Below are 27,876 nucleotides of genomic sequence, written 5' to 3' on the forward strand. Positions count from 1 at the left end.
GATATTGACAACACGTGATTAAATAGGACCACCCCGTCGAAATTAGATAATTCTCCATAATTTATCGGTTATAGGTCCAGGTCTGCATAGGACAGCGTCTGGGTCCGGACTCGGACCGCGGTCCGCCTATTAGTGACCTCACGGGGAATAAAAGTGTGGAGGTGCTGTGCCCTTCACTCTGTTCTTCTCCTCCATGGCCTGCTGTTAGTGTGTATGTGTGTGTTTGTGTGTGTGAGGGTGGACAACATGGACGGGCGGCTGACTGGCTACAGCTGCTAAGGGACCACTAATGGCCACTTGTGATATTTTAAACATCTGGTATTTTCACATGAATTGTTAGGCTGTATTGATTTAAACAAACTATAATACAGTGGGTCCACCAGACCACCGAGTAACACAAGGGTTAACAGGGTAAATAGTAGAGTCTTCAAAAAGCCTTGAATGAAATCTCAAACGAACCTTGCCCACTTCTCTCTAGTGTAAGGGTACATACAATTTAAAGGCCTCTATTTCACAAAACTGTTCTGTGGGTTCACCGTACCGTGTTACTCTTAGGCCGCACTGACGTGTTCAGTGATTCAGTGCATTCCAAACAGCACACTAACCACCATAATGTATTAAACCATGCAGACCACAGCATTAGATAGGGTGGTAGTGATGAGATAGGAAGAGAGAAAGAACCTTCTGTCTTCGCCTACCAGTGAGTCCCTTCTGAGCCAAGAAAGAGTTTACACTGTAATCTTCATCATCATTAGTGTCATCATCATCATCCAGCAAGCATATGATTATGCTAGCATGTCATTAGCATACAATTTGAAAACAGCACGCCGACTGATGAAAAAAAAAGCTTAAGTAAACCTTTCTGTTGGTATTGTTTTCACTCAGTTGATGTTCAAGAATAAAACTGCAGAGCTTGAAATATCAGCAAGAAAATCTGCCAGCTGCCAAGAGGCTCAACTCAAACTATAAACAGGTCATGGACCTACTGTTGAATATTTACAAAATCCTATTGTGGTCTGCGGAGGCAGGATGCATCTGAAGCACTTGGATTGTGTACATGAAACGCGGCGCTCCAGAAATGTGACTTCTGATTGGCATGTGTGCTGCTGGCCTATCAGGAAGAGGGCCATGCTAGACGCTTCGCTTTGCTCAGCACAGAGAGAAGCTGATGTCTTTGTTTTTCTCACATCTCTTGTTTCTGATTGTGGCCACTCATGAATTTTAATTAAGCAGCCCTCAAAGCATAAAATGTACATACAGTTTCCAGAAAAATGTTAACTGTTGTAATGTATAGATGTACGTAAGAGCACAGGTGCACTGCAGAATGATGGTAGCGCAATATGTGCCCAAAATGCACCTGAATTTAACATTCAGTGTACTAAGACTGCAGCTTATCACACAAAACTACTCGTCCATTAACTGCTCGTGCGAGAGGACCGGGGTTTGAAAGAGACAGCGAAATAATGGTGTTAATAAATTAATTTATTCACCACCTAAGCAAGTTTTAGTGCACAGTTTCTGTTCATTTGCAGAGTTTGACATAATGGGAAAAAATTAAATATAAAATTAAATGTAAAATATAAAATGTGCTATAACTTTTGCACATTCAAATATGTTCAGTTCAGCAAATAAACATCAATTGTGCAGTAAAAACCACAGAAGTGTTTTCTCTGGGGAGGATGTGTCCCTTTTTTCATGTAGAAAATCAACAAAAGCTTGTCGTTTGATCAGGGTTGCCCAAATTTCCTTGTAAATATGCATGTATTTTGCATTTTACAATGCACAAAGCTGATAAACTGTATGTTCAGGCTTGTGCACTAGTTTCATGCCTAACTGAAACCTGAAAGTGGCGTGAAGGCTTAGAACATCAAAAGCGTTAGTACATCCGGTCCTGGTGTTTCAGGAAGGAATTCGGTGAACAAACATCCCTTGAAGTTCTGCTTTGTGAATTAATTCCACTAATTAAGTGGGATTTAAAAAAAATCCTGAGAGAATTCCTCATTCTGGTTGAGTTTAGATGAAGAGGCGGTGGAGGTTAGTAATGAGTGATATCTAAAAATAACTAGCATGATATTTTTGTATTTAAAAATCGTGTTTATTGATAATATCAGAAGAACAGAATCAGAACTTTCTCTCCAGGATATAGCTAGCTGCTCTAAGGTAATATCTCGTCACTTTAGCTCGTTTTTTTCGTTTACAGCAGCAAGTCGAGCTGAAGTTTCAAAGCATGACGGCATTTGTTATCAATCCCATTCGCTCAAGCTAAACTTAACGTGGAGTAAAATAAGTTGATGGAGAAGCTGTGCAGAAAAGCTAGTGTTACAGCATCTCTTTCTCTCTGTCTCTCAAATAAATAAAAATAGACTGTCGATGTGCCCATGCACTTCTTAAATGTTTGCCAATATATTTAGAAGCAGTTTAAGAGTAAATTAGTCCTCTCTATTTATCTCTCAGTTCTACTCCCAAAATGACGATTGTCGCCTTTTACACATTGTCATCGGGTTACTTGTCCATCATCACATCGCTTTATCAGCCAGACCTATGATAGTTATTAGTGAGAGGGACCACTCTTTGATCTAGAGTTCTACAGTATCTCACTGTGAAATTAAATTAAACCACCCCCGTCGAAATTAGATAATTCTCCATAATTTATCGGTTATAGGTCCAGGTCTGCATAGGACAGCGCCTTGGTCCGGACTCGGACCGCGGTCCGCCTATTAGTGACCTCACGGGGAATAAAAGTGTGGAGGTGCTGTGCCCTTCACTCTGTTCTTCTCCTACATGGACTGCTGTTAGTGTGTGTGTTTGTGTGTGTGAGGGTGGACAACATGGACAGGCTGCTGACTGGCTACAGCTGCTAAGGGACCACTAATGGCCACTTGTGATATTTTAAACATCTGGTATTTTCACATGAATTGTTAGGCTGTATTGATTTAAATAAACTATAATACAGTGGGTCCACCAGACCACCGAGTAACACAAGGGTTAACAGGGTAAATAGTAGAGTCTTCAATGAAGAATGTAATGCTTTATGGTGCCAAATGCGTTGTGTATCTTTTGTTTTATGTTCTTATTTGACAAAAAAATGCCGTCTTTGCATGCAGTGTTTTGAGTTACTATTTTTACTTTTATAAAACTGCAGTATAAAGTAAGATCACAGATTCATTTAAAGGTGATACATGTTCATGTAGGGTGGGTGATTAATCAAAAAGTAATCGAAACTGGCATTCAGAACCTCCAACCGACGTAATCTTGCCCACGTCGGTTACTTAGATTTTGTAAAAATTCTGTTAATTCTTTTCCCCACTCTGTGTGTTCATGCACTGTCCCCTTAAAAACGTACTACCGCACGTGTAGTCAAGTGTCCGCCATGTCCAGTCTGCAACATGGAGGCTAAGGCTACATTCACACAGCAGGTAAAAGTGGCCCAAATCTGATTTTCTTACCAAATCTGATTTTTTTGTTTGGCTGTTTACAGTATCTTTTAAATGTGATCTGTATGCGACATCAGTCTGAACAGATCAGCTCCCAAACTGACCCACAGGCTCAAAAGAACAGAGCGTCACGCTGCTTCACGGCTCATCCAGAGGTAAACAATCCTGACTATAATCGAACGCCAGTCGCTCCTGGAGGATCAGCTTCATCTTCACCAGCATCACAGGAGCCATCATGAAGCTTCACTGACTGACAGCTGGGCTCATCACCCAGAATGTGTTCGAGCCGTAAAAAGGGCGCGGTCACTTCTTTGGTTTGTGTCCTCAGATTCTTTAAACTTTGCTTTCAGCCTTTTAACTGTTCTTTGACGCTGCAGCCTCGTCCTCCTCCAGCCGCGTTCAGCCATTTCTTTCAAAATCTCTTCAAACACGGAGGGTTTTGGATGAGTCTCTTTTATGTTTTGTACAGAAATATCACCATAAATGTTTTTTGGGTCTCAGCAGTGCGAAATTATGACAAATGTCGAGTTGGATTGACATAAAAGCCCCGTGATATCTGATCTGGCTGTTGAGACGATTTACATTAAGATATGCAGACTTCATTTACAGTACAAACCTTTTCAGTGAACAATGAGGGCAAAAAAAAACCCAAAAAAACAAAACAAAAACAAAATAATCGTTCATTAATTGTAATCAAGGTAAAACATCCAATTAATCGTGATATTGATTTGAGGTCGTATCGCCCAGCATTACGTTCATGCTTTCATCTCTAACCATTTCCAGGTGTGCCACATGTCTCCCGTGACATTTTCATCGGCTTTATGCCTTTAGACTGCAACTGTGAACGTGCTAATGATGGTCAAAGATCATTTGACATGTGTGCGGTGACCTTTTGCCATGTCCTTCTAACCCATCTGAGAAATGGCTTCCAGTAGAAAAGCGCCTTAATGGGCTCTTGGAACATCAAGCACTACCAGCAGGAAATAAATCAAAATCACCCTGACTTGATTTAAAGCCAGTGCTACATCTGTTCATGTTTGCTCAGGTGATCCCACAGATTACTGAGGATTACCTAACGGATTGATAGCAAATCTCCAGTAATGAATAACGGCATCTAAACCTTCATCATGACCGTTGACGGGTGCCAGTAACCTGCAGCCGTTTTGATTGCTCCCTAAGAAGCCGCTATCAGAAGCTCTAAGTCGAAAAAGGTAAATCCCTCTCTTTTAAAAACTCTCCTTTTTTCCTCAGGTCTGGTGGCTGGGTTTTCTATGACACCACCTGCTCTCGACAGCTCCAAAGACCAACTCGTGATTGACGCCAATGACACACTGACTATTACTTGCAGGTAGGATCAAAGTTACCACACGATGCAGAGGCCATTTCTAAGTGTGTTTGTGTTAGTATGAGGAAATACTTCTAACGTAAACATTAAGGGGTCATGTTGATTAATTGTATCATATAGTCTGAAGGTTCTTTACACATACAGAGAATGTTATGTTTGGATAGGAATAGCGGAGGAAATTTACGTACCTCCGCTATTTTCAGAAAAGGCATCGCCTGTATGTCTTTGAACATATGGGAAGAAAAAGGCAGTCCAGCTCCATTTATCCGTGATCCTTCTTCAGCTGGCCTGGCAAAGAATCCAGTGGATAAATTGTTTTTCAGCAGTAGCAAACATGCGCCTTGGGAAGGAAAATATCTATTTTGGCCACATCCCAATGTGATTAATGAGTGACATTATGCATTTTATATAGCCGTGGCTCAAGTTCAGAACATCATTGTTCTTCATAATCTTGTTAGGGAGGAGATCAATGTTATTTCTTTGGCTTTTACTATATGTAGTCCAACAATCAGTGTCTGCGCCAGGGGAGTCTGAGATAATGGAATGAGACTGCATTGTACATTATTATGAGTCATTTGAGAAGTATTACTCTAGGGTGCTGATATTTACGGAGTATTTATGCTCCATGGAGCTATAGTTCAGGTAATGTATGCATACATTGTCTTTGGAAAGACAGAACTGCGCTCAAGGGACTGCCATTAAATGTATTACACCGCAGAATTATGGAGTAAGTGTGAACATTGAACAGAATTTCAATGAGTGCTTCACAAGTGGAGGCGCAGGAGTGCCAATAGGTCAGTAGGTCATTATCGTGCATGCTTTAAAGTCTGAAGCAGATCTGTCTCATGTGGCTTCCTCTGACTAAACTTTCTGGATGTGAGTGACCTGTGCTTGACCCTTGCTGATCTCTTGACCCAGGGGACAGCGCATTCTGGACTGGGCCTGGCCTGAGCAGTCTCTCAGCAAAGTCGAGCTTAGCAAGCGAGAGGGGCAGCAGCCAACCACCCGTGCTGACGACCAGAGAACGTTGTCGGTGAGAGAGTGTCAGGGAGAGCCTGGAAAACCTTACTGCAAAACCCTTGTGCTGACCAAAAGCCACAGCGATGACACTGGCTACTACCGCTGCTTCTACCAGGACATTAAAGCCGTCATCGATGGAATCACCGCCGTCAGCATATATGTCTTTGTACGAGGTAAACTATGCTAGGTTTTCATCCATACCGACAATGTGTAGAGTCATTTTCTCATCACACTTATGTGTTCAGTTGGATTGGTTTAGGCAATGTCCACAAATATTTTTGTCCTTTCAGACCAATCACATTAGAACACATTTTGGCCCAATCCCTTTTCACCCCTTGACCCTACCACCTCTGTTTTGTGCGTTCATGTCTAGGGTTAGGGTGTCCCAATTTCTGTTGAGATACAAAGAAGATACAAAGAAACAGAGAAATGTGAGAATTTCCTCTGTTAAAAAAAATGTTAGCCATTGTATTATTTTAGTTTAATGTCGTTTCAGTGTATTTTGGTCGTTTTCTTCATAACAAGCATAAAAAATCGCTAATAGCATGCTAATGTCTCGGTAGCTAGCTAGCGAATTTTCCCGTTCCACCTTAAATAGTCCAGCAGTTCTGACGCCTGAAGCGCCAGAATGTAACTGCTGCTCCATTTAAGGTGGAACAGAAAAATTCGAACAAGAAGCTGGTGAATATCTGACTTCAGCTTTGTATCACCAAAGAATCAGAGGTGGGTGATAATAATTGTCTTAAAGCCCCTCTTTGAAGGCATATGATGCCCTAAATGTAACTAAAGCCCAGCAGTGAGGAGCTGAACTTTACCTTCCTCTGCTATCACTGCAGACTGGCAGCGTCGCCTACAGAGCAGTGCTGGTAGCTGTTAATGAAGTGATGCTCTTTTTTATTTGAGGGTCCCATTTCAGAGGGCAAGATTTCAACCACTACCCCTTATAACTCAGTTTCAAGGGGTTAGGGTGACACTCGAAAACAAGGGGTAGAGGTAAAAAGAAGAAATGGAATTGGGCCTTAATGGTTCGGAGGCCAGTTGTCTGAGCCCATTTCCGATCGAAAACACTTTTGCCAAGTGAAGTCATTTACATTCATTTCAGATGTAACCGAATGCCCATTTCTGGTCCCTTGAGAAATTTATGGCTTCGTCCTAGAACAAACAACGTCGTCAGGACATGTGGATCATAAACTCTGTTTTTATTTGTCTTACCCCCGACAAGTCAATTTGTCTGTGCTTGAATACCATCTCATCCTACGGTTTTTCTTTTCTTTGGGAGTCAGACAAGGACGCAAAAGACTTTCATTCTAAAGTCCTGCCCTTATTCGAACGATCAAAGAAGACTGCGTGATATTACAGCTTGAATTTTGTTTGCTTTGCTTTAGAGGTTGCTCCAAAAGAGACCTAATATTGAATAAACCAAAAGATAAGAATGTAATAAAGTAAAGCAAGTCGCGGCCAAATCTCCTGAAATGGCCGTAACACAGACAGTGCCATTCTTTGTTTTTGGCCTTGTGTCTTGTGAAGGAATTAAGAGCTGTTTTCTTTATTTCTAAGTTTTCCCTCATTGCACAGTGGTGATACAAGCGTGCTTTTCCTCGATTAGCTTTGGTTTTAAAGAAAATTCCCATCTACATTGTTTTGGAAGGCTTCAAAAAGTAAACATTTGAGGATAGTGTTAATATTTTATGACTGAGATTGAGTTTTTTTTTTGAGACATCCAATTGCCCCACATTTTCTGACTAAACTGGAACCGAAACTCTCCAGTATACTGTAGGCTATAGATATATATATTTAGGGCTGTGCGGTTAATTGTAAAGTAACCGAAACTGACATTCAGAATCTCTAACCAACGTATTCTTGCCCACGTCGGTTATTTTGATTTTGTAAAAATTCTGTTAATCCTTTCCTGACTCTGTGTTCTGTACTGTCCCCTTAAAAACGTACTACTGGTGTGTGGTCATGTGACTCCGCCACGTCCAGTCTGCAACATGGAAGCTAAGGCTACGTTCACACCGCAGGTAAAAGTGGCCCAAATCTGATTTTCTCACCCAATCGAATGTTTTTGTTCGGCTGTTCACAATATCTTTTAAACGTGATCTGTATGCGACATCAGTCTGAACAGATCCACATGCACAAAAGAAGAACGCGTCACGTTGCTTCACGTGTCTTTCAACAAAAGACAGTAAAAAAATAGTGGACAATGCGTAGCTTTGAAGGTCCACTGCAAATGCCTATGGTGCTAGTTTGACTCATGGTGAACCAATTCAGGCCAATATTTGTAACCAATTGATTTGTAACCAACTGATCTGAGTGTTGCCCCGAGTTCAGACGACACCATCAGAGGCCTGTCTGGTTCTGCGCTCTTGCCTGCGGTCAGTGCTTTAAGAGCGTGGGTGAAAAGGAGCTGGGGAGAGTCGTATAAAGACGTCCTGCTGGCTTGTCCACTTGTGTGAAATGCTCAGTGATTTCTCCTGACAAGGTGCCGAAACACTTTCCATAGATCTTACCAGGGGGCTGATTAGAAGCAGCTGAAATCGCAGCTATAAATTAGGAAGGAGCATGAAGCGGGTCCGGGGCGAGCCGCATGTGGCTTTGGTTAACTCCCCGTACCTCCCTGCATGATCTTTCATACCTCGCACACACACTGTCTCCATCGTTTATGCCATCGGAGCACATATTAGTGCCCATGCTTGGTCAGAAGAGCCCTCGAGAAGGCACTTCCCCTGCTAAGCCCTAATTTATTGTGAAGCACCATAGCTCGGCAGATTTGTGTATTTTTTTTCTATCACGCCTGCGTATGGGGGCCACCAGCGGGCAGAAACATAAACCTCCAGAAAGGACCTTTTGCTTGGACCCCGACAGATTGGACTGATTGCTTCGAACAGTGTGAGGAAAAAATAGTGAGCTCTAGGAATAATGGAGCCTTTTAGAGAAGCGTACACCAGGTGATATCCAAATAACAGTCCGCCAACACCGGGGCGAACCCCCCTGTGGAAAACAAAGGTTGGGGCGGTTTGTTTTAGCAGCCGGCCGCGCCTCTGACTAACACAAAGCCATACTATGAAGAGATTTTGAAAACGGTGATGTAAAATGTTGACAGAGCTGTAATAAGCCCTTCTCTTTGATATTTAATGAAAAGATGAGTCACAGGTTAATCTTCACCGGGAGTTAACAGCACTGTACAGGCACTCTGTATGTACAGCTGGGGAAAGATGAGATGGGGGCTGATGATTACTTTCTATAATTATTAAAGTCTTCTGGTTGCAGAAATAGTGACAGTGGCACATTAAGCTGTTTCAAGGGGAGACGTATTGTAGGTCTCGTCAGTCTGTAAAACTCTATATTGCTGTTTTACTAAACACTATATCCAAAAGTACTCAGATGCACCTTCTAATTAGTGCATTAATGAACTTGCACCCATTGCTGACAGTTCAGTTGCACACATGTAGTGTGCATGATCTCTTTAGAAAAGCATTACCAATAGAGAGGGATGCTCTGGTGCAGCTGCACATGAGCCTAAAGACACCATATCCAATGCAAAGTGTCATCTATAGGGTATAAAATACATTTGGGATGAGTTGAAGTGAACTAATCATCAGCACCTGAACTCACAAAAGCTCTTGTGGCTGAATGCAGCCAAACCCTCACAGCAATGTTTCAACATCTAATGTAAAGCCTTTCTAGAAATGTAGAGGCTGTTACTGCAGCAAAGAGGACGAACTAACTATTAATACCCTTGTTTTCAGAAGAAATGTTGTGTGAGTAGGGGTCTAAAAACTTTTGGCTGTGATTTTTCTTGCTGAGAGAAATATTGGTGTAGTTATCAAACACTACCAGTGTTGTTATCATGGAATTACTGCCTTATATGCATAAAGTGAGTTATTATGACTTATCGTGATTCTGTCAAGTAACATAACAGCGTTGTATTACCACTACCAATAATTGTCAACATATGTCATAATGTTTAGTGTCATGATGGCTAACTAGAACAGAAATTAGCATGTGATATAAACAAACATTATGGCATCAATCATGGCAAATACCGGTGATGGTAACATGACTCTTTTATATTACTGGACATAAACATGATAAGTCATGATAACTCTGCCATGATGTATTTATGGCCAGTGTTATATAACAGTATTCAACTGCTACTTTACTGTAACTAAACTGTTATTTTATGCATTGCAGTGATTTTATTTATATACGTTTTAATTTTTTAAAGGATGTAGAGATACAAACTCATTTGCCTGAATGTGGTACAAAGCATGGAAAATGTTATTGATATTTGTGAGCATGACCTTTTAGAACTATTTTTTTTCTGATAGACCCTAGTAACCCATTTGTCAAGAGAAACGAGATGCAGACCATCTTCATAAGATCTTCAGACACACACATTGAGGTGCCATGTCTGGTTTCTGATCCTGAGCTGAATGTCACCCTCTTCTCAGTAAGTATGGCAGCATGTTACACACCAAGCAGAGATTAGGAGTGCTGTGTTTTGTTTTGTACTTTATTGATCCTACAAGAGCGAAGAGCAGTGCCGTGTGTGGCAATGGGGGTGGTTAAAAGTCTTGCCCAGGGCTCCCGCAACCGTCTAAGCGTTGGCCCTATCATCTGGAGATTGCAAGTTCGATCCCTGGTGATGCTACAGCCATCCGTGGACGGGAGTCCAAGAGAGCACAATTAGCCTCGCTCTCTCTGGGTGGGTAGGATGGCAGCCCTACTTCTCCCCCCATCACTCAACGCGATGTTAGTCAGTGCCGGCATCTGTTAGCTGACGTAACAGATCTGGCGGTTGGCGCTTTTCTTCCGAGTGCGTTCAGCTGTCCAGTGACGTTGTGTGAGCGGCAGTTTGAAAAGAAGCGGTGGCTGGTTTCACAGGTCTTGGAGGAAGCCTGTGCTGCCTTCACCTTCCTAGCGTTGGTACTATCATGTGATTGGGGGAGTAATAACTAGTGGGTAGAATTGGAAACGACTAAATTGGGGAGAAAAATTAGGTAAAAGAGTCAATGCTAGGATTTGAACCCACAACCTTCCGGTTGCTGTTTCACTTCTCCTCCTACTAGGCTAAAGGCCACCCTGGTACGTAGGAGTTGTTGAGTTAGGATCAGATCTCTGCCTGTCTACCTGAGTCCTGTCCTGTCTTTTCAGTTACACATGAAAAGAAAAATTATATATAAAAACTTATTCAAAAGGTAACGCTTCATTTATGAGTAGATCTGTCACAGTCATGACATTTTAGCTGATGATCAATTGTTTTATAAGTAATTACAATTAACAGTTAAACTGTCTGTTTTGTTCAGTTTATGAAACTATTAAAGTCCAAGTCTAAAGCAGCTAGATTGGCTTATTAGCTGTCTTGCTTAGCTAGCTCTTTACTTTGCAGCTTGCAAGAGATGAGTGTTTACAGTTGCACAGTCAACCACACGTACAGGACTATTCATAAGGTTAACTTTAAAAAGACCTATATGGAATCAAAATTGACAAAAGCAGCCGTTATGACAACTGACACTTGTTAGAATAAGCATTCAAAAATGTTTATGTAGGTTTTGTTTTGAACGGCTTATGTAGGTGTTATGTAGCCTTAGGAATATCACTGCTCACAAACTTAAGGATAATAGGCAATATTCAGTTGTTTATAAGAGTTATTCCACACAAATCAAATCAGTCTTGCTGTTTATAATAAGGTTCTAACCAGATACTGTATACCGTATTGTTACTTCCAAGGGCTGAATGAGTGGCCAATTCAAATTTAATTAGCTATAATATACAGATCATTATGCATCCGTGTATCCATGATGCTTTTTAGGGTTAAGGTTCTCCTGCTGAAGGACACACCATATATTACTCTTTATTTCAGTGTCCTCCATCAAACCAGACAGTTAGGAAGTTTGCAGCTGCATGCTATTCTCACCCTTTGCCTCCTGAGGCCATGCAGTCAGATATGAAAAATGTAATAAAATCTATGTCATCAAAAATCTTTGTCCTGAGGCAAAGTCTGTCCCCCCATCATTCCACGGCCATCTGCCTTTTTTAGCTGAAACTTTTTTGAATCCCCACATTTACAACAATACCTGCCAATTTCTTTCAATTTGGATTTTTTATTTCTCTGGTTGTCAAGTACATTCTAAAATAGGCAGTTGCAACAGGCCTAAGCTTCATTTTAACAAGATTTCCTTTCACTAGATCATGTATGTTTACCTTTTTGTCTTTGGTTCTGTAGATACAGCAGAGCCCTTTGGTAGGTAAAGACATCACCTGGAGCAACAGGAGAGGTTGGTCTGTCCCCAGATACGTCATGGACCACATGTCCTTGTTCGTTGGCTTCTTCTGTTCCCTGACCTTGTATGGCAGAAAATACACGTCCAGCACCTTTTTGGTCATGGAAACTGGTGAGAGTCCATTTGCTCTAGAACAGGCTTCCCTTGAAGAAGATACAAAGACTGCTTCTCCATGTTCATCCAGTTAATTAGGAAGAATTATTTGTATAGCATGTCGTTATTTCACACCACTCTTTGTTTTAAAGAACATGTATTAGAATGTGAACTTTTTTGCTCTGCCTTTGGGAGCTGGCAAAGGAGTTTTCCCTTTCCTGTTTTGTGGACCCCTCAAAAACATTAATGTCATTATGTTGTTGAATGAAGTCAGCTCTAATTCTCGTTTGATCTAAACAGTAACGGATACATACTGTATGCCAAGATCAATAGCCTTATCTGTTGGAGGGGAAAAATGAAATGCCCCTCTGCTGACATGATGGCGCAAGGCTAATGGAGCATAACACTAAAAACTGGCTCACTCCAAGCACAAACATTGAATCAAACGCGTCAGATAATGACGTTTTAAAGTCTAGCTCAAGTTACGCAGTATGGGTTTGGGCTCGAACAAGCAAATTACCAGGGACCAAAATATTGTCTTAACGGTTTTTTATTCAGTTCAGTGTGATTACCAAATTGGCTTGACTTGTAGAGCGTCGCTGGCAGACAGACCATGTAATTAAAGTCATCAGTCACTGTCGGCTTTCAGAAATTAGCCATAATTAGAATATCCTTGCAAATGTAGTTATTTGGATCCATGCCTTAGGATGATCTAATGACACATAGCCCAGCGAAAAGCTAAAAGCCCACACTGAACACCTCTGTGACTCCATGGGCTAGACAAAAAATGCTGACTGTTCATGTGACGGTTGCAATGCCCCACAGGAGCAAAGATTTATGATCTCAAGCTATTTCCTGACGACTCACCCCTCGAGCTGATGCAAGGCGACGTCCTGGTCCTCAACTGCACAGCACTGGTGGAGTTTGATACAGGCGTGGAATTCAAATGGGCCTATCCAGGCCAAAAGGTAAATGAGCGACTGTTGCGAAATTCATATTATTGTGAAATCTCTTTTATAAGTATTGCAAGAAATGGAGTCATATTGACTAAAGCGTGATAAATTAGCTTCATGTGAGACAGAACCGAGAAAGTTGTTTGATTAATACGAGAAGTATTAGAGTGCATATTGATCTTTTAATAATGCACAACCAGAGGCCATATTACAATTGCATTAAGGAGTCATCATCAGTCAGTAGTGTGATGATATTTATATCCCTGTTTCTGTACTGGCCCTGTGGTTGTCAAAATGATGGCTTTAATATATCTTAAAAATATTGTTTGATTTATTTTTCTTCTGCATATGTGATTCCTCATTCTTCCTCCACCTCTTTGAAATGAAGCAGTAAAAAAGAAAAAGGGATACTGAAAATCATTTTCATCCAGGAATAAGTGTTTCATGCTTCTTAGAGAAGCACAGCATTTCTTGACCACACTGGCTAAAGAACACAGAGGACTGTCTAAATCTAACTGGCAGCTGAGGCTCTGATCACACTTGGTATTAACATCCGTCTCGAGTGATCTGATTTCCAAGTGTCTCAAATGCGTCTCCAGTGACTACTCAGATTTCATGACTGGAGGAAGGGTACTCACATACTACACACAGACACACCGATCAGGCATAACATTATGACCACCTTCTTGTTTCTACGCTCACTGTCCATTTTATCAGCTCCACTTACTATATAGGTGCACTTTGTAGTTCTACAGTTACAGACTGTAGTCCATCTGTTTCTCTGCACACTTTGTTAGCCCCCTTTTACCCTGTTCTTCAGTGGTCAGGACCCCCATGGACCCTCACAGAGCAGGTAGTATTTGGGTGGTGGATCATTCTCAGTACTGCAGTAACACTGACGTGGTGGTGGTGTGTTAGTGTGTGTTGCACTGGTCTGAGTGGATCAGACACAGCAGTTCTGCTGGAGTTTTTAAACACTGTGTCCACTCACTGACACTCCTTTCTTGTCAGTCCACCTTGTAGATGTAACAAACTTAAATATGGCTTTTTCTGGCAAATTTAGTGCGCAATTTCTGTTTTGTTTTTTTTTTTAGTTCAGCATATTGGAAAAATATTATGACATATAAAATGTGCCATAACTTTTGTGCAGGCCACATTTTATATTTTATGTGTATTCAGTGAACACACCGTAATGGTGTGTTAAAATATGCAGAAGTGTATGTTCTGTAAAGGGTGTGTACATCTTGTAATTTGACCATGGCTGCCAAAATTTTGCATACGGTTGTATATTGAAAGAGCGTCATACCTCCTACATCCTTGGTGCTCGATCGTTATATTAGGCCAACAAAATGCTCATTTATAACAGCATAGACTTATAGTGGAGGTGCATATAAGCACATTTTACTGTCAAAGTGAACGTGACAAACATGCTTTACGTTTTATTATTCCCCAAAAAATGTTATTTGAGATCATTGTTTATAAACAGATCAACTCTTGACGAAACGTGAAGTACTTAACAATTTACAAAAGCCACATGAACTGTACGGTTACCGCTGTGTTTACAGGAGAACAGGATAGTGAGCATGCAGTCTGTGCGCCATTCCATGTACCAATCCACAGAGGCCACAAGCATCCTAACCATCCGCAATGTCAATGTCAACGACACTGGTTTATACACCTGCTCTGCTAACAGCGTGGAAACGAGTTTGGAACGCATCATGTTGGTAATAGTGCATGGTAAGTCTAGAGGGTCCAAAAATTAGGGATGGACCAATGTGGAAATACAGGGCAAATAGTGATAACTGATAATTAACACCTTGCTGTGATACCGATACCAATAACTGCTAATTATTTTTCAGTAGCCAGTTATAACAACAGTAAGCAAGTAACTAAGTGAAATTATCAATATTTATCAGCTATAATTCCAGTTTCACACCTATATTAACCCTCTACTGCATATGTTATCGGAGCAATTTAAAAAAAAAATGTTAATTTCACTTTTGTTGCATAAAAATTAAATCTAAAAATATCAATAAAAATAAAAATATCAATACATTTTTTAAAATAATGTGTGCAGGGGTCAATTTGTGGTGTGTTGCCTTGAGGCAACATTGTGCGACAATGGGAAGAAATGATTTAGAGCTGTGTTCCCTGAAGTGGTGAGACCTGGCTTGTACAAATCCATTCCACTGTTGCACAGTGTTACTTCTAGGCAACAAACATATTTCTGCAAATTCTCATAACAAAAGAAGTGATACTGAATGTAAAAAAAGAGGTTTAAAAGTGCCTACTAAGAGATAAGAGCATGGCAATGAACATGCTTTTTACTGACGTACTCAAACTGTTCCCTTTATTGTTAACCCTGTCGTTGTCTTTAAATATGGATAATGTTATTGTAAAGTGAGGGAAATGGATTTGCTGCCCTGAGGCAACATTGTGCAGTAGAGGGTTAATTAAATTATCCCATTCATAAGTGAATAATACAGGCTACTGGTCAATATACTGTACACTCCTTACCATAACAGTGTAATTACATTCGACCAAGAATGACAGAATTCAGCATTATCTTGATTGTTTATTTGTATTGTTGCACTCAGTCCTTAATCATTCACATTTCAGAGAAGCCATTCATTAGTTTGGACTACAGGAATGGTTCCATGGTGGAAGCTACTGTTGGACAAAAGTCAGTCAAGTTGTCTGTTAGAGTGTCCGCATACCCCACTCCAGTCACCCACTGGTAAGCTCATGCTGTGTTTTAAAAGAAGTCATAGTATATTCGTATTGTATATAGGTAATGTCTGCTGATCTGCGTAGGGGCAAATTATTTTGTAATGTTATGACAGAAATTATTTCAGGTCGCACAGGTCCAGATATTGTAAATATGCAAAAAGAATCATGACTGTCATTAGAGTCACTACAGCTTGTGTTTCTAAAGCAACATCTCAGTGGTCCCTTCTCTGCCCTTCTCTTATGAAACGCAATGTGAGTTAATGTTGCAGCATGTGTGCAGGTATAAAAACATGACGCTGATAACGAGGCGGCCGGAGTTCAGTCGATTTAAGTCTCAAGATCACCACCTAGAGATCAGGGATGTGCGTAAAGAGGATGCAGGAGGCTACACGGTGGTTTTGAAGAACAGTGCTGCTGGCATAGAGAAGAAACTCCACTTCATTCTCATCATCAATGGTAACTCTTTCCTTTTATTGTATAGCACAGACACTATATGTGCAAAGTATCCTGACGCTCCTTCTAAATGGTTAATTCAGCCATTTGAAGATTTTTGGACATATAGTGTCTAAGCAAACTTATTATTAGTGATGTACTGTGTCTGTGTGTGCTTTTATAAGGCATTTACCGTATTTTAACTTTTTTTGCGAAGTTCCACCTCAGATCCATGAAAAGGAGGCAGCAGCACCTACCAACCCCTACAGGAGGGGTAGTCGTCAGACTCTTACCTGTACCGCCACTGGTTACCCTCCGCCGACGACCGTCTCCTGGCAGTGGAGACCGTGGAGTCCCTGCGGCCTGAATTCCACCCACAGGACAAAGTAAGTAGTAAGAATCTGTAGGATCTCAGTATCAAAAGTGCCTTTTGTTTGATACTGAGATCCTACAGATTTGGATTGGCGAATTTCCCACCAATAGAGTACCAAAAATAAGGGCCTAGCATATTAGAATTATTAGGTTTCTGGTGCACCAGCCTGTCTGTATCACAGCAATGCAGAAAACATGTAAAATGCAAACCAAACCTTCAGCATTTGGACAAAATACTTTTTAATAGAGTGAACTAATAAAAAATTAGCTGATAGATACCAAAACTACAAAGAATACTGGGTTGCTCTACTTCCTGCACTGCAATATTTATTTTTATTAACACTGTAAGTTTCTGCTTTTGCTGAATGTGACAGACAAGAACTGACAATCATATCAGTCAGTCAAATCATTATTTAGTACAACTGCTGGAGTACAAAATGTCAGTCGGACCCCAGTAAGTAGCAGACTGTAGAAGTACAGCAAGTGCCATTTACAGCAGGAGATTATTTTTACAACACTAAAGAGAGGATCTATCAGTGATTCAATTAATTCTCTCACACATTTTATAGTTATTCTAATCTCAAATCTTCTATCCCAGTTTTAAAGGCCTGTACAAACGAATATCCCTGTTTCAACCATGTTGCTTTGATACTAAGTGAAGCTTTACTTTGGAACCCTCCGTCAAAGGCTGTGTTGTCAGAGAACTGAACGCAGGTACAGCCTTGAGCATTTTGCAGATGTCTTATCTGCTGAACTTCATGATGCTTCAGTTCTGCTCCTTTTTGCAGAACACATCTGCCTGTCAAGACTGAAAGACCTGGAGGTTAAGATGTACTCAAAACAAGTCTAAGTCTCAGGATATTGCTGCACTGAAGGGATTTTCGCCCTCCACCTCAGGCCTGTGTCCATGGGAGTATTAAGTTCGTTCACAAAGCTGTCGAAATCATTCGAACATTAAATGCAAGACCTTGGCGGTTCACTTTGAGTTCAGGGCAGATAGTCTTTGTCCCTTTTGGAGCTTCGCCAGCCATCACCCACCCAGAGGGGACACTCTCCCTCCCGCATTTTTTGGAGCGCAACGTTTATTTTCTCTGTAGTGAGAGACGAGAGGCCTACACCACGTCTCCCGCATTCGCCAGAGATGCGGTAGCTGCAGACGGCTGCAGAGAATCCTGGTGGGGTGAGTTATGCATGGTACTCCACCCACCCCACTCAAAATCATGGAGCCACAAAGCCAGTGAGCCATGCACTGCAGGACTCGGCCCGTGGCCTGACCTATTTTTTTATGTAGGCCAAAGAACTTAGACTTAGAAATTAGCCTATGACTGAATGAAATTCAGATCTATGGATATCTTCTGTACATATCCTTCACAGATCTTTTTTGGTAGGAATTAATTTGTTGCACTACAAAGACTTAGGCCCAGTCCCATTTCTTCTTTTTACCCCTACCTCTGGTTTTCGAGTGAAATCGGTTGAAATCTTGCACTACGAAATGGGACCCTCAAATAAAAACGAAAAAACATTACTTCATTAACAGCTACTAGCGCTGCTCTGTAGGCGGCCCAATCCATCTTCAGTGATAGCAGAGAAGGTAAAGTTCAGCTCCTCACTGCTGGGCTTTAGTTACATTTAGGGCATCATATGCCTTCAAAGAGGGGGGGGCAATTATTTATTATCATCCACCACTAATTCTTTGGTGATACGAAGCTGATATCAGCTATTCACCAGCTTCTTGTTTGAAATTTCCCATTCCACCTTAAATGTTGCAGCAGTTACATTCTGGCGCTTCAGGCGTCAGAACTGCTGGACTATTTAAGGTGGAACAGGAAAATTAGCTAACTAGCTGTCGAGACATTAGCGAACTATTCACATTTTTTTATGTTAGTTACAAAGAAAACGACCATAATACACTGAAACAACATTGAACTGAGATAATGCAGTGGTTATTGTAATTTCTTAACAGAGGAAATTCTCACATTTGTGGGTTTCTTTGGTCGCTTGTTCAGCCATCTTGCTGGTTTTTCTTTTTTCTCATAACGCTCTGTTTGGAGCCTCTGAAAAACCTCCGTTTGGAGGGTCATGTAGCCCCAACACTTCACCCTACCCCTCTATCTCAATAAAAATCGGGACACCCTATCCCTAGATACGCAAAACAGAGGGCTAAGGGCTAAGTGGTAGGGGCGAGGGGTGAAATGGGATTGGGCCTTAGCCTCTTATGTACATTTTGTTTGAACAAATGGCCACTTAAAGTCTAGGAATCTGTCAGCAGGTCCAGACTTCCATTCCACACTCAGTAACATACCTTACATAGAAATGTCAGAGCAGTAACTAAGTAAATCACAGTAGTTACTGGATAATAAGCCTTGGGGTTATAGTAACAGAACAATTAAACTATAGTTTAAGGGGTAGTGTAATGTATTAGCCAGCTGGATCTACAGTCAGTGCAATAAAAATAACCTTTACTCGATCTTGACTTCCTTATGACTTCAGTTATAGGACTTAAGAATGGAAGCCTGGATCCGTCAGCAGGGTCATGGCCATTTAAGGGGTTAAACACTTTGCCTTGATAGTGGCACAGGCTACAATGAGTGCTGTAAAACAAAAGAATCATGCACCATTAAAAAACGTAGAAGAGGTGACTGTGGCAGCCGGCGATGAGAGACGTGTCAAGTCTGACACCGAAGCCATTGACCGTACCAGGTCTAGCGGGCCACACCTGTCAAAAACACATTCCCCAGTCCATGCAAGCAGCAACGGTTCATCCGAACAACAAGAATCATGGTGAATGGGGAAATGGTAGCATCCTTTGTGTCCCAAGTTTCACGTGGGAAAACTTTGCTTTGGCAGTTTGACAAGATGCAAATTCAAGGATATTTGTCCAATAATCTTAGGGAAGCAGGCTACTTCCTGGCAAGCATAACTGTATAAATCTATCTGACATCTGAGGTGACAGATTCTTGTCCGTTTTAGATAGCTAACATGTTGGCTAGGCAGCTAGCTAGGTATTAACTGACAAGTGAGCACACCAGTTGGGATTCAACAACACTGTTAGAGTAACAGGTTCTAGAGTATAAAGGTTCTGTTCAGGTACATTTTTCATTCATCAAGGTACAAACAATGTAAACGTACCGCTCCAACAGTGGTTTTAAGGTCTGATTGTGAGCCTTAAATAAGTTTTTCCAGTTGAAAAATTCGTATTTGTACCTTTTCATAACCGAATGTTTTAAACAGAACAGTAAAATAAAAGCCTGGAGATGAGACGGGGTGTGTGGAGTCAGTACAGCTTAGAACATATCATTTCAGTGGATTATGGTTCAGTTATGTTCCCTGACTAAAGGTACTGAGATGTACCCTTCAGGGAAAAACCCCAGTGACAGTTTACTACCTTTATTTCTGAGAGTGTATGTGACAACTACTACACAATATAAAAAATTCTTGCACATTGAAATATTCTGAACATTTTATGCTTAGTTATTAAGCCAGCTACTCAATTTGTCACACGAGTGCTGATACGACTTCATGACCTTACTATTCTAGCTGGGTAGTGAGCAAGCAAGGTAGTTCGCTAACAAAAGAAAGACAGTACGCCACGATTTTAAACCAAAGTTTGTATCCAGACAAAGCTGTTATTCACAAATTTTATGTTCATTTTGTTCAAATTTCTCAAAAAAAAAAACATATTGTACTAACAAAGTTTGCCTAGTTAGCTTATTGTTGTTATCGTAGCTAAGAGGCGAGAGCGCTCTGATTGAAAAATCCACTCCTCACCATCCCATCCTTCCTTTCTGCCGCAAACGGCCACTTGCGTAACATAGGTGTGACGCATTTCCGAATGAAGAGATTCGAAGTTGGCGTGGGCATGTTAAAAAAAGCATCGCAACGGGTCACAAATCTCTTTTTCTCAGTCAAGAATAAGATGGATGAATGCCACTGTTTTCTTTAGTATTGGCAGAAAGCAAGCCCACAAAGTAAGTCAGCATTCTTTAAATGGAGTAAGGTCCAATTCCTCTTATAAATCTTCAAGAGAAGCAGTGGAACCAGTATAGAAACAAAGTGAATGATGAATGAGACCTAAATAAGCAATATGGAATCTATATCGGTGGCACTGAAGTGCTACACACAGCACAGGCTGTAGGAACTGAAAAGGAACTAAAGTCATTAGAAGTCTGCTGTAATCATGAGCGTGACAGATTAACATCTGTCTTTGTAAATGATGGATGTGACCTAAAGAATGTTTATTAAACAAACTTTACTGTGCCTGAAAGAAGAAAGGCAAGGGAGCAAGATAGATTTAACTATTTCCTCTGCTGGGCTTTCTCCATGGCTGTGTGGTCACGCTGTGCTGCTGCAGTCACTCCCAGAGCCTGTCTTGGCTGGAGTGGAGTCTGGACACAGCTGAGCCGTGTGGGTTGGTGCGGGGTGAGCCGCAGGCGAGCTCCAGCCTCCTTCATGCATCCGCATCACGCCCACGCGCTCACAGCTGAGACCCAGGGTACCTGCTCTCTCTATGCGTCCACCTACACACACACTGAAACATTTGCACACACACGCGCGTATGCTCATGCTCGCATACACTTGCGTGCAAGCCTGGCGGGCTTTTCCACACCTATCCTGACCAACATGTCTCACCAGCTCACGAGTGTGTGCATTACCTATTTATCAGAAGTTGCCGCATTTTCGTTCCACACTCCCCGTTCTCGTTACCTTTCCTCCTTCAGGCTGTCATCTAAGGAGGATATTACTGGTATGTGCCAGCCCTGCCTTGTAAATGATTCAGACACTAAGTCTGTGTGCGGCCTTCATGCGAGTCCTTCGTTAGCCCCCATCATCCACAGGAAGGCAGAAGCGTCTGAAAACGCTTCCTCCATCCATCTGCACATCCTCCCTATCTCTCACACACACAAACACACACACTCACAATGGTCATGGCGGATGTAGGGATCATCACCAGACACCCACTTTTCCTCTCCTTGCCCTAGAAATCCACAAATCTTCTTGCTAGTGACTGCTAGGACATAAAAGCTTTATTCTTAGATTTTTAAAATAGTATAAGCATTTAATAGCATTGGAGTATTCACCCTATCCTGATTTAGTGTCATCTCAGTTACAAAGATTTTATTATCTAATATTAATGCATATATATATATATATATATATATATATATCTGTTGTTGGAAGAAAACCTTGTTTTCCACAATGATAACTTTCCAGGAGAAGTAAAAAACCTACTTTACTTTTAATGTAAGTCATTGGAACCAGACTTTTTGCCAAGTCATTTTGATCCATTTCTTCTGGTCCATTCTCACTTTCAGTTTCAAAGAAAGACAGTAGAAAATCAGGCTTCACTCTTTCTTCAGATCTTAAAAAAGTCCACCAGTGTTTTATCCATGCTTCCACTGTAAGATGACAACTCAGTCCTATGAGTCTGAAAGGATTTGTGGCTGTCAAGAAGCTGTTACTGAGAAAAGGAAATTTTGCAAATCAAACAAAGAAGCTGCTGGTGTTCTCACAATAGACTGGCCATCCAAGGGCCTAGACTTCAGCATTACTGAATATGTCTTTAATTACTTGGAGCATGAGAAGCAGAAAATGCAGCCAAAGACTAAGACTGAACTTTGACTGAAATATGTGTAAATTGCAGATTTCTTTGAAAAACTGAAAGTCTCCCAAAAAAGAATGGAAGCTGTAATAAAGGCAAAGTGCAGAAACACTACATAGAGAAAATTTAGTATTGTATTTTAGTTGTTGAGGCTTCTGTGTAATGTTTTCTGCTTTTTTCCTGACACTTAAAAATGAAACACTTGTACTTAATGGCCATTTTGACTGCAAATTAAATAAATGTAGTCTCTATTTTTGCTCAGTACTGTTTATAGTTTTTCTTTTGCCCTAATAAATTCAAGTGCATTTAGAATTATGGTTGTATGTACTCCTTATACTGATATGAGTTCTCCCCTTCACCGACTGTTTGTTTATAAGTTGAGGAGTTTTTAGGTAAAACTCCACAGCCATCATTTGATCTTTGACTGGGCATCCAATTAGCTGGTCATTCTATACATAAAATGACGTTGTCTATTATCTCTTTTTATTGTTTCTGTTCATTAAATATTAAGAGGCACTTTAGATGAGTCTGCTTCAGAAATTATTTCCAGCTAGACCAAAAAAGCTCTGATTTCATAAGGTGCTTTCAGATGTAGTTGGAAGCAGGCCAAATATGGAGGCTGTCCACACAGTATTCCAGGGACTAACTGAGTCTCAAATCTTTCAAATGTTTCCAGAGCTCGTAGAGGACAGCGAGACAAGGTTCCTCTGTGTCAGGATTGGATCGATCTGGACCTTGAACACACTGTGAACACAATCGACAGCATGGACACTTGGCTCGAGCCAGTGGATGGCAAACAAAAGGTTTGTGTTCATGATTTCATCCACTGTCTTAATATTACACAACGGTAATTGACAGAGACGGAGCGCACAAACATCTGAGTCTGAGCATTTATGTAAGTGCCCCCCTGCAAACCTGAACCCTCAGCCTTTATTTTTATATAAGTGACCCAAACATCTGAACCCTGACAAAGTTTTTCAGTCACGAGGAGTGAACGAGGGGGCAAAATGTTGCTGTTTCCACATTCGAAATATTTAAACCCTTCTTCCTCTCCACACTTCCTGGAGGGAGTGGGAATAAACATGCGTGTTCAGAGCACTCACTTCCTGTTTTCTGTCACACGTGTGAGGTCATCTCCTGTGTGTTGGGGTGAGAAAAAGAGTGATGGAAGGACGCAGAAGAGTCACGGATCATGGAGCTCATGACCATGTTTGATCCCAGCATCTGGGAAAGGGAAGAGTAAATCCTGAGTTAACATGGTTTCTGTCTTTTCCCTGCAGACGGTGGGCCGCGTGGTCATTCGAAACGCCAACGTCTCGGCTATGTACAAATGCTCAGCGGAGAACAAAGTGGGGAAAGATGAACGTCTCATTTACTTCTACGTAACCAGTGAGTCTCGCCTACGCTGTGGGAAAGCACTTGTACCTACATCAAATGTGCATCTTTACTCTCTCGATTGCAGTCATTAAAAATAAGGTCATTGATCTTGGTTCTGGAGTACCCCCTTCACTGCACACCTGATTCCACTTATCAGTTAATTATTAAGCCCTTCATTAGATGAGTACAGGAAAAAGTCTAAATTGTGCAGTGCTGAGCCCTCCAGTGCCAGGATTAGGACATGCTGATGTATAACATTATATAAGGTTATTAGAGAAAAAGCACTTTCCTTTGTATTTAGTTTACCCTTTGTAATTCCCTTAACCTAACCTGTCATAAACCAGTATAACAAGAAGAGATTAAGGTGAGTTGCAGATTTTTAGAGCACTCTAATTCAAAGCTAAATTCACTCAAATAGCTCAAAATTGCACTGACCTCTTGAACTTGTGTCTTTATACCAAAGCCAAACCTTCTTTTCTATCTGGGTCTTATCTTTCAACCCTTTTTTCCATCTAGCCATTCCAGAAGGCTTTGGGATTGAGATGGAGCCCACAGAGGAGCCTCTGGAGCAGGAGTCAGTAAGCCTGAAATGCAGTGCTGACAATTACACCTATGAAAACCTGCGCTGGTACCGACTGGACCCCCAGGCTGTGCCCCCGGAGGACTGCAAGAGCCTGCACCAGTATGCTGAGGCCCTGGGTGGAGAGCTCTACTTTCAGGCTTCCAGCAACAACTGGGTCTTGGAGCTCACCTTCGCCAGCCTGCAGCTCCAGGATGAGGGCAACTACGTGTGCGAGGTGCAGAACCGGCGCAGCGGGGAGAAGCATTGCCATCGCAAATATGTCCCCGTGAAGGGTGAGGGGCCTTTCGTGAATCTAGAGCAGTTGTTGCCATCTATGATTCTTTAGTACACGTGACGCACAAATAACATTTACATACATATATATATAATCGTAATTTGTTATAATATAATAGCATTATAATTATAATAATTATCAATATAATATCACTACAATAAATCATTTGTTAATTGTCATCATATTATTGGCCTGTGCAATACTGATATCAGGGGCCTGTGATATGTGAATCAGCCCTCCGACCATCCAGAACTCAGGTACTGATGTTGAATGATCAGTTCTGGATCACAAATGCCAAATGTATTAGATTGAGCTCCATTACTTGAGGTGCAGTTCCACTGCCGCACAGCCCAATGCTGGAAGACCTGAACCCCTTAAAATCAAGGCTTAGTAAATACTAAGGCTTATTATTCAGTAACTACAGGGACTTAAGTGCAAACATGCAAAGTTATTCTTAGGTTATAGAAGTGTGTAATAAAACTTTGGGCCCGATGGCAGGCCCTGGCCATTAAAGGGGTTAATACCTCTCTAGCCAACGCTCCACATTGGGCATGGTGACCTTAGGCTCATGTGCGGCTGCTCCAGAGCATCCTGTTCAACTGGTAATGCTTTTCCATGGAAATTATACAAGCCGTGAATGCTTGTGTCAGAACTGGGTGCACCTTAGAGTAGCTGACTTTACTAATTAGAAGGGATGTCTTGATACTTTCGGACATTTGTTTTCACTTTTGTTAATTACTTGATTAGTTGGATCAGGTGTGCAGAGTACCCCTGGTCCAGGGCTGGAAATCACTGAAGGAACACTGTGTGTATGAGCTGGACTTGAGATAATAAAGTCTAGATCTACAGTTATTACCGTTGTGAACTCATGAGCTCATGAACTAGTTGAACTTCAGCCTCAAGGCACATTTTCCTGATGAGCTCATGTCTAATACTCATAATCAGGATACTGAACCTAAATGTGTTTATCTCTCCATCTCTCATGTCTCCATCTCTATTAAAATTCATGTTCAGTCCCTGCTCTCAGTATATTATTCATGCACATAGCCAGCTCACTCTTCATATATGTCAGTATGTCAGTGATTTTGACAGCTTCCTGCTTTGCCAAGATACTTTCGATGTAAGTGGAACTTTTAATGGCCTTTTAATCCCTTGAGGCAACACATGAAGAAGAACAGCGCTAAGACATTAACTGTGCTGTGAATGCACAATCGATTTGCTGTAAACGCTGACCACAGTGCGGTGACCCTTTCTCACTGCCTATCTCCCTCCATCTCTCTGTCTGTCTGTTTGTCACTCACTCTCTCTTGCTCTCTGTCCCAATCCCTCTCTTCTCTCACCAGCCCTGGAGGCCCCAAGGTACCGGCACAACCCCACCAACCAGACAGTGAATGTCAGTGCGTCTCTGCAGATGGAGTGTGATGTGGAGGGCACGCCTTCTCCGAAGCTTTCCTGGTTTAAAGACAACCAGCCCCTCCACCAAGTATCAGGTCGGCCTCCCCTTATTTTTATGCAAAAATGAGTCTCACTGCCGGTCTATATTCATATATTGAGAATGACAACGTTTCTGCCTCAGATGGTGCTTATAGCTGCTGGTGACAGTAATTCCACTTAATACATGTTTTCTCTCTTTTCCCATTTCCTTTTTTTCCACTCTCCTTCCCTTATACTATTCAGCAGTGTTCAAATTATCACAAACTTTACCATTTTCCAGTCTAAAAATTGACTCCATTAAAGCTTTCTACACTTGAATTCTATCAGCGCTAGCAAACACGCTCGCACACTCACTCAGCAACCAAAAGACTCATATGCCATTCGCTCTAATGAAGCTCTACTTCGTATTCAAGTGGATTCTAGAGTTCCATTTGGCAGCTTGATTGGCAGATGCTGGGCAGGCCATTGGAGCAAGGCATTGGAGGCTGCGGCTTCGGAATCAAGCAGGAATGAAAGAGTGCTTTGGATGAGTGATGGCTGACAGCTCTCAGAATGAATGCGGGTCCTGGTAGATTATAAGATGAGCAGCGTTATGCAATTTTTAATACTGTGTGTTTGCGTGTTCTAACAGGAGTAAATGAAGTTCGATAAGGGAGGGAGGAGGCTGTGCTGCCGGGGGGGGCGGCTGTAATGTGTACAAAACCAGACTGTTAATTTATTATACTCCATAGTGGGATCATAGGGATTTTTAAAGACTTTCGATCCAGTGAAACTGCCCTGACCTTATGTTTCTCATTAACCTAATTGGACACATAAACACATAAACGTTCTGGCATGGTAGTCATTAAAATTGTCTAGTATTTGTAGGTGAAGGGTTAAGCTACTCCAGAGGTCCGGGAGCCCCTGCCCTGCACATTTTTGTGTTTTCCCTAGTCTAACGCACCTGATCAACTAGGTCAATAAGAAGATAATAAGATAATTAACAAGCCTTTCCTGAGCTGAAGTGGGTGTGTTAGAGCAGGAAAAACACTAAAACGTACAGGACAGTGGTACTTGAAGACCAGGTTTGAAACCACTGTGGTGCTCCGATGCTCTCCTGCTATTACACATAGTAATAGTTGGAATAGCAATGTAATTGTCAATTGTTCATATAATGTAATACAGTACTGTGCAAAAGTTACAGACACTACTTCATTTATTTATTTTCCTGGCAGAATGGCTATTAAGTACTATTATACATTTTTCAGGAAAAAAGAAGAAAACATGTATTTAACCGAAAATGACAAAGAATCCTCTATAACCAAATATATGTTTTTCAGTGTTTTCCCCCCAGTATTCAGTGTGCCTTTGCTTATATTGTAGCTTTCTTTCTTTTTGGGAGAATTGCTTTCAGTTTTTCAAAATCTTGTTAAGAAAAGGGTGCAACTATCACTCCATACCATAGCAGAAGGATGACTTTATTAAGTTAAAATCATGACTTTTTGGCCCATATTCAAGGCCTTCATTGGTCTTGGGTTCCGTTTTTTAATGAATATTTTTGTCTAAACTGTCTAAATTCAGTCTTAATGGCATTTCCTGCTTCTCATGATCCAAGTAATCCCAAACACATTCACTGATGCTGAGATCTGGGCTCTGGGGTGGTCAGTCCTTTGTTCTTAAAACACCAGCAGCTTCTTTGTTTGATTTGAAAATGTCCTTCTTTCCTTTTCTCAGTAAGGGCTACTTGACAGCTACACGTTCTTATAGACTCATAGTGCTGAGTTGTCACAATGGAAGGATGGATCTAAAGCAAGAGTGGAGCTTGATTTTCTCCTGTCTCTTAATAATAAAAGCTTTTTGTACTTTTTATCTGATGCAGTTTTGTTGGTCTACCAGGTGTGGCACTATTTTCGCTGCATCTCTAAATAATTTTTTGAGCCTCAGTTTTGGAAACTACTGCAAGC

At 41.3% G+C, this 27,876-nt stretch overlaps 1 protein-coding gene across 3 annotated transcripts in view; it reads left to right on the forward strand.

The window, feature by feature from the left end:
* The window catches only part of flt4 (fms related receptor tyrosine kinase 4), a 58,574-nt gene that overhangs the window by 11,171 nt on the left and 19,527 nt on the right, over positions 1-27,876 (forward strand). For 2 of the 3 annotated variants that reach the window (XM_036569329.1, XM_036569328.1), the window contains exons 2-14: positions 4,686-4,782; positions 5,698-5,972; positions 10,131-10,252; positions 12,029-12,197; positions 13,005-13,147; positions 14,698-14,869; positions 15,752-15,869; positions 16,143-16,318; positions 16,512-16,680; positions 22,942-23,068; positions 23,546-23,654; positions 24,159-24,497; positions 25,843-25,989. In XM_036569329.1, the coding sequence (XP_036425222.1) occupies positions 4,686-4,782; positions 5,698-5,972; positions 10,131-10,252; positions 12,029-12,197; positions 13,005-13,147; positions 14,698-14,869; positions 15,752-15,869; positions 16,143-16,318; positions 16,512-16,680; positions 22,942-23,068; positions 23,546-23,654; positions 24,159-24,497; positions 25,843-25,989 (2,163 nt within the window). Of the gene's footprint in view, positions 1-4,685; positions 4,783-5,697; positions 5,973-7,756; positions 7,821-10,130; positions 10,253-12,028; positions 12,198-13,004; positions 13,148-14,697; positions 14,870-15,751; positions 15,870-16,142; positions 16,319-16,511; positions 16,681-22,941; positions 23,069-23,545; positions 23,655-24,158; positions 24,498-25,842; positions 25,990-27,876 lie in introns of those variants that run through there. The other variant, XM_036569330.1, reaches the window with a different exon arrangement.

This window comes from Colossoma macropomum, unplaced genomic scaffold, assembly GCF_904425465.1.
Source record: "Colossoma macropomum unplaced genomic scaffold, Colossoma_macropomum, whole genome shotgun sequence".
Lineage (NCBI taxonomy): Eukaryota > Metazoa > Chordata > Actinopteri > Characiformes > Serrasalmidae > Colossoma > Colossoma macropomum.